Below are 12046 nucleotides of genomic sequence, written 5' to 3' on the forward strand. Positions count from 1 at the left end.
TATGGTGGGTATTAAAGTGAGCTGTGGGAAAAATTTTAAAGGTGGGCATTTGATCGATGTTGTTTCATGTGGTGTGGTCCACCTGAGATTTGGGTATTAAAGTGGGCTGTAGAAAACTTTAATGGTGGCCATTTAATCACTACTATTTCATATGGTGTGGTCGACCTGGGATTTGGATATGCTTCGTTCTTCGGCATGAGCTTGAAAAAAACAGACTGATAGGTTGGATATACAAAATATACATTAAGGTGGGGCCTATGGTCAGCGCCGCACCTAATCCACTCCCGATTTTGTGTACTTCAGCCCAAGTCTGGCCCGAGGCAAGACAGGCCTGGAAGCCCGACAGTCCAGCCCGGCCCATTGACACCACTACTACATAAGGTACGGTTCTTCCATTGGAGGGGTACAAATGGGTCAGGTTGACCCAATGGGTCATAGGACCCGAACGGTGGAATGTGGGCTTGGGTCTAAAATTTAGACCAATGGAACGGGTCCGGGTCCAAAATGTTCGGCTCGAATTAGTAAACAAGTCGGGTCCTCGTAAATTTAACCCGACCCGACCCGCACCGAAATCCGGAGAAAAAGTGATTTCTCCTGATTTCAACGAGATAAAAGGAGAAAGGATTTAGCAATTTAGCAATCTCTCTCTCTCTCTCTCTCTCTCTCTCCTGCCTGCAACTGCTCCGCCATGTCTGCACAATCTGCTACGGCAATCCAGAGAAGTCAGGTGCATGAAAAAACCCTAATCTGGCTATCATCACTCATTCGATTTCTGCATCTATCTTCCAGAAAGAAGAACGATCTAACCTCCCTCTTTTTTCTGCGGCTTTTCTGATCAGGTGGATCTTCTCGACTTCATAGATTGGACTGGAGTCGAATGCCTCAATCAGAACACTGGCCATTCCCTTTCCAACGCCCTCAAACAGGTACTTGAGCTCAATATAATCTAGGGTTTTTTTTTTTCCTTCGCTCTCGCTCCCTCTCTCCCTCCTCTGGTTTGATTCGATCGGAATTCTTTGCCAATTCGCACCTTGAGCTCTATTTGTCCATTGTTTGGGTTGCAATTTTCAAATGGAAACTTCTATTCCCACCGATATTGCCATTTATAACATTGCATCCGAGTGAATATATTTTCCAACCAATCACTTGACACGTAATGTACATTAGTTAGTATATTACTGTTTACAGCTGTCTCGGCATGTCCATGCGGACCAATAAGATGCCACCACGTGTCGGCACTATGCACTAAATGATAGACAAAATCCTGCTCGTGTTCCGATGATATCTTTTGCCTCACATCCTTCGGTGGCACGTCACTTGTCAAAAGCAGAACGGCACAAAGCCGTATGCACGTTTGCAGATAAGACACTAACATGAGTGACATGTGTAGTTGAAGCAACGTGGCTGACAAGTTTATAAAGACTGCCGAGATAGGGATCCTATCGCAATCTAGATATGCTCGGCAAGGCCGTCTCACATAATCCTGCCAAAATGAGAGATCCTCCTAGAGACAATTAGTGCTCTCGTGGCGATTACAAGGGTCGAGAAGTGGATTCTTTTCAAAGCAGAAGGAAATCAAAGACACTTGGAGGAATCCAGGTCCAGTGAAACTGATCCCGTAACGTCCATGGGTCTCTGCAGTCATGTTGTCACGGTGATATAAAAATGGTTTGGTACTGCAACTCTTGAAGATCTCTTTGGTCAGGCTAGGAAGATCGGAAAACAACTCCACATCGTGATTGCCAAGGATCTTAAACCAGCTAGGAAACCCAGCAAGGGTTTGCCACCTCCCAAGTTATATAAGCACGTGACGAAGAGCTCGGGGCCCCAAGACAAACACAATCAATCTACACAACGCAACCCTGCTTATCTTAGTTTCTAGTTCCCCCACTTCTATCCAGCTATGCTGTAGAATGCCCAGAGTTTAGGTTAGCGTAAATCGCTACTGTCCAGCACTATCACTGTAGTATGCTTAGGAGTAGTATAAATATCCACCACCTACCGTTGTTGGATCCCTATCAACCGAATCCTTACTTGGAAGATCACACCCCGGTCATATCTTGCTGACCATTCGCCTCGATTGTTTGTCCATACAAGCGATCACGTGTATTTATCTTTCATTTATTTCTCTGATGATTTTATTTATTTGCTGATTGTATAGAGATTCAAATACAAATCAATAAAATTATCATTGTTAGCCCTTTTAGTTTTATTTCTTTTCATCATTGTTCTATTTAGAAATACAAAGCCTACAATCACCGTTGAAAGAAAAGTCCTAAACATAAAGAAAAAAGTACCCATTCAGAAGGACTAACCCCGCCCCTTCTAAATCGCCCGATCGCTGTAACAATTAGGGGTTGATAAGGTGTTCGATCCATTGATCTAGTCTTAATCGGTCTTTCTCAGCGCTGGGTCACCAGCATTCAATCGAACTCGAGTCAAGTACAACTCTAGCATGCCTGCACTATCCTAGCCACACATGTTTGATCGAATACGGGCCTTCATTAACACGTGTGGCCTCGTGTTTGATTGAATAGCATAAAATATTTTTTGGCATGCCCAGTGGAACACAATATTCTATCTTTGGTATTTCCAAATAAAGCAAGATGCTTCCTAAATCGAAAAGGCTAGTTTTATCCCTGACGCTATAGAAGAACCACAGGACGAGGGATAGTAGATGGAACTTGTTGATGTAGATGCATTCTCAACCATCCCTTGGAGATGTCGTAATGCATTTCCTTCAGATGCAAAGAGACATACGACAAATCGCAGAGGGTAACAGGGCACAAGCAGAGAATTTTGAAAGGGTGATCGAAAGTTTTTTCGAGAGACTTTCGATAACGCTGAATATCCAGCTTGCACCTAGTTTTCCCCTGGAACTGGAAGCAGAACGGGTAGTTGAACACCCTATAAAGGCTAGCCAGAATGAACCTCGAGGTTGTCCTGTACCACCGCCATCAGTGGCAAGGAAGAATGGCTGAAACGACTGGCCTTATGGCTGGCTGGAGTTTGTTGATACCTAGAATCTTTATATACCCGAAGGCAACTTCAAGCCAGCATTGATAATCTTGGGGAGCAACTGGTTGCATAGTCGATGCCACACAATTACTATCCAACGGTTGAGAACCAAGGGGGGCAACCTCCAATCCCCCACCTTCGAGGGCTGTTAATCAAGCAACGCAAAAGCAATATCCCGCACAGCCGCATCGACCGCTCGACCGGGATGATTCATAGGACTCATTTAGGAGTACGTCTCGCTAAATGGTCGGTGAATCGCTCGTTAGATCTACATGAACCACCATTAATGTTATTGAATTCCTTAGTTTTAGTGTGACTAATTTTAAGTCCTTTAGATTCTAAAGCACACCTCCATAAATCTAGCTTTATGTTTACGTCCTCCCACTTATTGTCAATTAAAACTACATCATTTGCAAACAATATACACCATGGAATATCATCTTTCAGATGCTTCGTTAACTTGTCCATAACTAATGCGAAAAGGTACGGGCTTAATGCTGATCCTTGATGTAAGGCTACAATATTGGGAACTTACTTGTCTCTCCACTAGTGGTTCTCACATTTGTTACCACTTCCTCATACATATCCTTAATCACGTCAATATGCCCTCTTGAAACTCTTTTCTTTCCCAACACTCAAATTAACACCATAGGGATCCTATCGTATGCTTTCTCTAAGTCAATAAAGACAATGTGGAGATCTTCCTCTCCCTATGTTTCTCCATCAATTGTCTAAGTACGAAAATAGCTGCAATGGTAGACCTCCATGGCATGAAACCAAAGTACCAAACTATTTTCTCATTCATTCGTCTCATGTCTTCGTCTTTGCTTAATCATCTTCTTCCAAAGTTTTATATCATTGTTCATAAGTTTAATCTCACGATAGTTAGTGCAACTTTGTTTGTCTACTTTATTCTTATAAATAGGTACCATAGTACTTCTCCTCCATTTGTCTGGCATTTTCATAGATTTTACAATCTTGTTTAACAACTTTGTCAACCAAAGTAGCCCGATATCTCTCATACAATTCCAAACATCTTTTGGTATAGCATTTTGTTTGAGGGCATTTTTGTTTTCATCTTTCCCAAAGCTTCTTTCACTTCAGATACCATAATCTTAAGAAAGGATCAGTGGTCTCTAACACCATATGAATTTATGGTTCCTTCTATTTCCATGCTTATAGAGTGGTTCTTGTGTAACAACTTTTGAAAATAGATTTTCCACCTTCGATTGATCTCATCTGATTCTCCTTGACTAGTACGCTCTAGTTATGGTTCTAAATGCATCTAACATGATCTAGGTTCCCGACATTCCTTTCTTTCATTTTTGCAAGTTTGAAGACATCTTTCTCACCTTCTCTTGTGTCCAATCTATTGTAAATATCATTATAAGCCTTAAGCTTAACCTCGCTTACCACTTCCTTTGCAATCTTTTTGGCATTTTTATATTATTCAAAATTTTCATTGCTTCTAGTCCCTTACAAAGCTTCGAAACATCAATGTTTCTCAATAATAGCTTTTTCTATGTCATCATTCCACCACCAAGTTTCTTTATATGATTAGTTTTTCCCTCTAGATACTCTTAAAACATCCATTGCCACTTTCCTAATGCACTTAGCCATCTCATTCCACATAAAATTCACTTCTTCCTCGACATTCCACTTTCCTATTTCTATCGATTTATTTTCAACTAACATTGTTTTCTCTTCTTTTAAATTCCACCCCCTAATTTTTGGACACCTATTAATTTCACTCCCTTTCTCATGCCCCTTCATGTTCCATGACATTCCATGACCATTAACCTATGTTGTGTAGTCAGACTCCCTCTTGGTATAACCTTACACCTATTAGCCTTGCACAGTAAGATCTATTTGCACACCTCTTAATGTTGCATACCTTGCCCTCTTTCTTTTTTTCCCCCTTCTAAATCAGGGTTACAGGGAAGATGAGGGGTTGCATCTCGAGAGTGACGCTGATGAACAGTTGCTGATTTATATTCCTTTCATGCAAGTTGTTAAGTTGCATTCGGTTGTTATCATTGGGCCTGAAGAGGAAGGTACTGTCGATTCTCTTGCAGTTGAGCTTCTTTTTTTTTTTTTCCTTTTCTTCTTCTTCTTCTTTTAAAAAAAAACTTTTTCTGCCTATATGAGATGTTTATTTATTGATTGGGAGATTGAGTTGCTGCTTTTAATTCTTGCTTCTTTTTTCCCCCTTCTTTTGGTTCCTTTTCCTTTTAACAGAAGGGAGTGAGCAGGCGGATTCTGACATGTATTTTATTGAATCTTCTGTCTATAGAAACATGTTTTCTTGCCAATAAATGAATCGCTGCATTTGTGCTGATATGCTGTTGTTTGTAATTGAAACTGTGTGCAACTATTGATTCCTTCATGCACAGAGATTGACATAAAAAAGTTTCAACATGGCCCAAGTTTTGGAGAAATTTTAAGTTGAAAATGTAACCAGGTAGCTTGTAATTATTATTTTTTTTTGAAAGGTGAGATGATTTCATTAAAGGGGAAGGAAAAAAACAAACAAAAGAGGGGCTGCTGAGGAAGCAGACCACCATTACACTCCTAAAAACAAAAGAGGTAGCTTGTAATTAATTATGTTTGGTATACTAATGGGAAGTGGAGAAATTTTCCCCTTGGTTAAAATTGACCCAAAATAGCCCACTTTTTGGTTAAGATGTTATATATAAAAAGTTATTTTTTTTTGTTTTGTTTTGTTTTGTTTTTTTTTGTTTTTTTTTTTTTTTGTTTTTTTTTTTTGTTTTTTTGTTTTTTTGTTTTTTTTTGTTTTTGTCTTTTTAACTGGTTAAAAATTTCTCCGCTTCTTTCCTTTGCTTAGCTGTAACTTCGCAACCCCACCAACATCCATTGACCACTGGTGATCAATGTTGGAGCTCACTTACACTGGTTGGCTATGGGTATCCATTAACTCTCTCCGTTCAGCCATTGGCAGAATTTGGCAACTGGAATGACGACAACAATGATAATGATGAGCATGGTGATGATGGCGATCAACAACCCAAACCCATTGAGGGTTTCAAGGGCAATTTTGAAATATAATGAATGATGGGGCGCCCTTGATGAACAGCCTGGATCTTGCACAAAAGTAGGCGGCATTGCTCAGGCTTGTTTGTTTTGGCCTGTCATGGGCCCTATGTTGAGCTTAGGTTTTACTTTGAGGGCCGGTCTTGTACATATAGATTGTTCACCCACAACCAGATGTTGTAAACATGTAACATGAATTAAATCGTCCAAATGGTGGGCCCCACTTTGGATGGAGCATAAGTGAAATTATATTTCAAATGGTCAATTTGTGAATGTGCAATTGGGTCTTGGAAGTTGTTTTGGTATTTAATTTCATAAGCACATTGTTTTCCAAACACAGCTCATATTTGTTCAATCTCAGTAACTTGTGTTTAACAAATTGACTTCATATTTTGTATAGAACAAAATTTGACTGTTATTTGTTGTTCTAGTCTTATTTTTAACTAGTTCCAACTTCCAAGATTGGTATTGTATCCAAACTGCCTCTTAATTGAAGTACTAATTGCTCTTAGAATAATACAATTATAGGGCATAAAAAGTATATTTAAGGTGCATTCAGTTAAGGAATTATGGCATTTGATCAACAAGTGATGGAGAGGAGATTTCATAGGGGATGAACAAGAAAGGAATAGGAGATGGCGAAGGAACTTCTCTGAATGAGAAATGGGAGTGTTGATACCAGGAGGACAAGTGGTGACAAGCCATTGAGGGGGCTCCCAGCTCGTGGTGAACGTGTGGAGTTCTTCACCCTATTTGTGAAAGGCATCTTGGAAGGTTGGAACTGGATAGAGTTCTCCTGGCACTTGGGATGTGGTAATAGTAATACACATCAACAGGGAGTTGAGATTCTGAATGGGCATTGCTTTTGTTAGATTTGCATCCATAGCAAAAGCAGAGGAAGGCATTGTTGGATGAACAGTAACTTTGAAGAAAAAGCCTCAAAAAAATTAATTTTTTTTGTTTAATACTGAATGGTGATGCTTCAAACAGATGTAGGATGTTTACATTTACAATACCATGCCCTAGATTAGGAATTTTAACCCCATTTTATTTTTGTTATTATTATTATTATTTTAAAATTCTGTTGTTTTTATGACCGACTGACTGTGGACTTGTGAATAAACATGTGAACAAATTGTTTTTCTAAAATTTTATGTTGATAACACACACACACACACACGTATGGAGTAGTGAGAAAATGGCCGGCCACTCGAAATCTGGAACTAGAACTGAAGTGAAGATGTTGGATGGCTATGATAGGGTGGGTGGTACTAGGTATTCAATGAAGTGCAACTATTGTGGTTGAGTGATAACTGGTGGAATCATGCGACCCAAACTACATTTGACACATCAAAAGGGTCAAGTCACGGGGTGCAACAACGTGCCAAGAGAGATAATGCACATGATACAATTGATGGTCTACTTTGGGCTTGGGATGGTGGATTAGGTGGTTGCTTTGGTATTTGTAGATGTTGTACATGTAAGCATCTTACATCTATTTGAAACGTCCACATTCAATATAAAAAAAATCTTGGAGTTTTTCCTCATACTTATTGTTCATGTGAAAATTAACAAAAATAAAAGAATCACAAAAAATCCTAATCTATGGCATGATGTTGTGCGTGTAAGCATTTACATCTGTTTGAAGCATCCACACTCAAATATGATAAATAAGCTGATTTTTGCTATTTTCATGTAAAAAACAACAATATTTAAAAAAATATTAGAAAATTGCAAAAAACCCATCAAACTGACCATGAATCTAGTAAGATGTGGTTAATTTGGTGTTGTAATCATTATAAAACTATCAATAGCAAGAAATTTAAAAAAAATAAAAAATTGAACACTTAACTCTCTTTCTAAAATTTCCCAAAATGTCCCACGGAGCTTCAATCCATTCAAATCTCTCTAATCTAGAGTTTTAATCCGTAATATGTGCACAATGTTGGTCAAAAATGCATTAGGAAAGATGAGAGATGAAGAACAATTACAAAACAATGGAAAAAATGTGGATTTCAGCATTTTTATATATAAAAAAGCCGTTTTCTGACCATTGGCCCCTATCATAATGCATCGCTGTGTCGTTTTTCTCACCATCACTGGTTCGACCCCAAATCCTGTTAAGGGTCTTAGCCGATGCTGTTATGTAATGACCAATGCGACCGCTATGTAACCAATGCAGAGCACCTTTGTTTAAACTAACAAATAATTTATTGACAAAACATCAAAAAATATGGATAATCATCCTCAGAGAGAGAGAGAGAGAGAGAGAGAGAGAGAGAGAGAGAGAGATCACATGATCTAGGTCCCCACCCTTTCTCTCATTTTTGTAATTTTTTTTTACCTTCCCTTGCCCCCGACCTAGGTTCCTACGTCTCAAGTTCAGCCTTAGTTATTACTTTTTTAGCATTCATTTTGGTGTTTCTATGTTCTTCTAAATATTCCTCGTTTTAAGTCCCTTGTCAGGCCTTGAAACGTGATCGTTTCCATTAAATCCTTTTGGACCTTAACATTTCACCACCAAGTTTCCTTATATGGGTGGCCTTGCCCTTTGGATACTTACGCTTCTTTTTCCACTTTCATAATCCATGTAACCATCTTGTTCTGCATAACATCTTCCTTAACTTCAACTTTCCTTCTTCCATCAATTTAATATTCAATAAAACTATTCTCTCCATTTAATTCAACCACCTCGTTATTGGATATTGATTAATACTTGAAGTCTATCCTAGCATAACTTTGCAATCTTTAGATATTGATTTGTCTATATTTCTAAATAGAAAGAAGTCTACCTAGCTTCTATATGATCTGGATTAACACAATGTAAAGCCAAATAGTTATTCTAGCAAAAACACTGAATTTGGGCGATGGGAAAACAATATAGAAAAAAAATGTAACCTGAAAATAGGGTAATTACTCGACACCATCATATTAGTGAATAAGCATCATTTGGGAAAATTAGAGGAGAGTAATCAAATGATTTTAGTTATTCCCCAAAATTTTGAATTAACAATCATTATCACCCATGGTCATGGGAGCTCCAAAGGAGCTTCCTTGTGGGTTGATGTAGAGATGATTGTCTAGAGGTGGGCAACTTGGGCCTGATCCGGTGGATCCGATCCGACCAGACCCGAATCGGTACCGTTCCGAACAGAACCGACGGTCTGATCGGACCTGATCGATTCTGATCATCCAGATTCGATGTTATTTCGAGTCAGGTTCGGATAATACTGTATCCGAACAGATCCGGTCCGATTACCCGGACCGAATGGGTCCGAACCGACCTAAGCAAACCCGACCCGGAATACAGTAGTAAATCTCTCAAAAAGAAATAAAGAGAGGGAGCTATTTGATACTCTGGCACATTATGATGGTTGACATGCAGGTGTCCAGGAAGTGTACGGTGGCATATACAAGGTCAATCTAACCGTTTGAATTCTGGAACCTATTGCAAATAGGTTGTCAGGAAAAAAATAACTTCATTTAAAAATTATAACTTCTGATTAGTGGTCATTCACTTATTTGTACGTTAGATAGGAGGCGTTTCCTGTTTTCCATTCAGATCACAAATTAATTTAAATAAATAGCTGTAATTTTAAGTTAAGGTCCATCTAAATTAGAGCCAATATTTGAATGGCTTGATTTTATTTAACTGTATAACACCTGTGTAATTTATTAGTGTCTGCGTATCAACGATCACACTCTGCCAGAGTATCGAAGTGCTCCTTTTTTGAGAAAAATGGGGGATTGACAGAGTTGCTGTAGTTACGTGTTGTGAGAAGTCGAGCACTGATGCTCCTCGAGTCCGAGTTGTACGAACGGTTCAAAGGATGTCAAAGTTACATGGGCCCCACAGTGATGTATTTATTATATCTACACTGTTCATATACTTTTAGAGATCATTATAGGACATTATCCAAAAAATGAATAATATCAAAAGATCATCTCGACCACACCAAAAATAGCTGTAGAGAATGATTTTCGCCGTTAAACAATTCGTGTTGTCTACTTGATAGTTAGATTTGTCCTATTTTTCGTCTCAAACCTTAATACGAGGTCACCAAATGGATGGACGGTTTGGATATAACACATACCCCATGATTAAACCCACACAACTCACTAATATATATAAAAACCAAAACTATGCATGTGCTTGCATGAGAAGCAAGTCTTGCCGTGCACGTAAAGTAATTAACGTCCAGTGAAAATATGAATATGCACGTGAAATGCTCTTTCAGAGCCATGTGGGGCTCACCTTGACGTATATGTTTTATCTAAGCCGTTCATCCATTTTGACATATCAATTTAGGCCTTGAGTTAAAAAATTGCATATATTAAATGTTGAAGTGGACCACATTATATGAAAAGTTAAATTATATTCACATAGATCCGAATCGTACCCAACTCGATCCGACTCGGTTTCTCTGACCGAGTTGGACTCGGTTTGGGTCAGGCGAATCATGTATCGGATCTGTTCGGGTCAGGTGACCCGGATTTGATTCCGGATCTGATCGGGTTCGGGTCAAACCATTACCATTTCGGATCTGATCGGGTTGAACCTAATCCGCTCCGATCCGGACCGATGCCCACCTCTATGATTGTCAAACTATCACATGATGAAGGGTAGGCTGTGGAGGCCTTGTGAAAAAACTAGAATGGATGTTGCGTGTCTATTTGAGTTGCCTCGATTGAAATTAGGATTTGCTAAAAGAAGGAGAAAGTCATGTAGAAAAAATGAGACATGTATGGCTGTAGCTTCTAAGGCAAAGTGTTTAATGATAGAATGGGCTGTTTATGTAGATTTTCTTAAGGGCTATGACCTTCTATTTCTTGGAGTCCAGTAGAGTCTGCTTTCTCAGCGAATCCTCTCTCCAATTTCTGTATTTTCTTCTTGCTTTTTAATACAAATATTGTGAGCTTTAAAAAAAATAAAAATGAGACATGTAAAGAAGAATTTGTGAGAGAGGGGAAGAGAAATGGGATTCCCTTTAAAATCCGGAAAGTGGAAGTTTTGTTGTTAGATATGTAGAGATGAAATATTATCGAAAATGGATTTTGTGAGAGAGTTGTTGATGATTCATAGGAAGGGATTTTATTTTTTTTCAAGTTATAGAAAGAGATGGAGGAATCCATTGGGGTTTCAAATTCGTGCCTCAGTGGAGGTCGATTTGGTGTAATTTGGAATAAAGGAGATCTATGGTGGGGTCTACTTTAGGAAAGTAGGGAGGTGGTATTCCTTGTAAAATTTTGAGTTGGATCTGGGTGAATTTTGGAGCTAGCTAGGGTTTGGAAAACAAAGGAAAGGAAGCCAGCCAGGGTTTTGAAAGAAAAAAAAAAAAGAAGATTTTTCCTTATAACTGGCTGCCCTTTGTGCTATGGATCAAAAACTGCATACTTCTAAAATATTTAAAGTAAACCGCCTATATTTTGTGCCATTAGACATGCTGAACCCTATCGTTGTTAAACCATACGTACAAGGAGCTGTATTTTTAAAATCCCGAAACTACCTATTAGTTATTTCGACCTAGGCTTTTTACCATGGTCAGAGGTTAGTTAAAAAAAAGGGAGCAGATTAGGCGGGACATGTTTGGTGCATCTCCATCCCAATGTCTTACCTCTGTCACAACTTAGGATCAGGGCCCACATTCTTGGTTGTATGATAATTGGAACCGTCCATGTTTGGAATCGATGAATTGATTATTTTCACTGTCAGGGTATGTAAGTGAATTTAAAACAATGAAAAGAAATCTTTAGTCTCAACAAACGCAAAAAAGAATTCCTCAATCCTAGTTCCCAAAAGCATCCCAAGAAGACTCCTTCTCTTTGAACCTTGAGCAAGATATCATAGTGTATGCGACTCTGCGCCTTAGGTTTTGGCAAGTGGACCCTTGGGGGTTCTTTAGATTGTGGGCATGATGGGACCACCACGAATGGGGATTCTAAAAATTGGCCTGATTGAACAATCCTAGCCTTTCTA

The 12046-nt window shown here is 38.9% G+C and overlaps 1 protein-coding gene across 1 annotated transcript in view; it reads left to right on the forward strand.

Annotated features, from left to right (window-relative positions):
• Positions 1–571: 571 nt before the first annotated feature.
• Positions 572–12046, forward strand: part of LOC131249400 (PITH domain-containing protein At3g04780) — a 28635-nt gene continuing 17160 nt past the window's right edge. Inside the window, exons 1-3 of the mRNA XM_058250155.1 lie at positions 572–727; positions 840–926; positions 4949–5072. Coding sequence (XP_058106138.1) covers positions 689–727; positions 840–926; positions 4949–5072 — 250 coding nt within the window. The 5' untranslated portion in view covers positions 572–688. The remainder of the gene's footprint in view (positions 728–839; positions 927–4948; positions 5073–12046) is intronic.

Source organism: Magnolia sinica, chromosome 6 (assembly GCF_029962835.1).
Source record: "Magnolia sinica isolate HGM2019 chromosome 6, MsV1, whole genome shotgun sequence".
NCBI classification, from domain to species: Eukaryota; Viridiplantae; Streptophyta; class Magnoliopsida; order Magnoliales; family Magnoliaceae; genus Magnolia; species Magnolia sinica.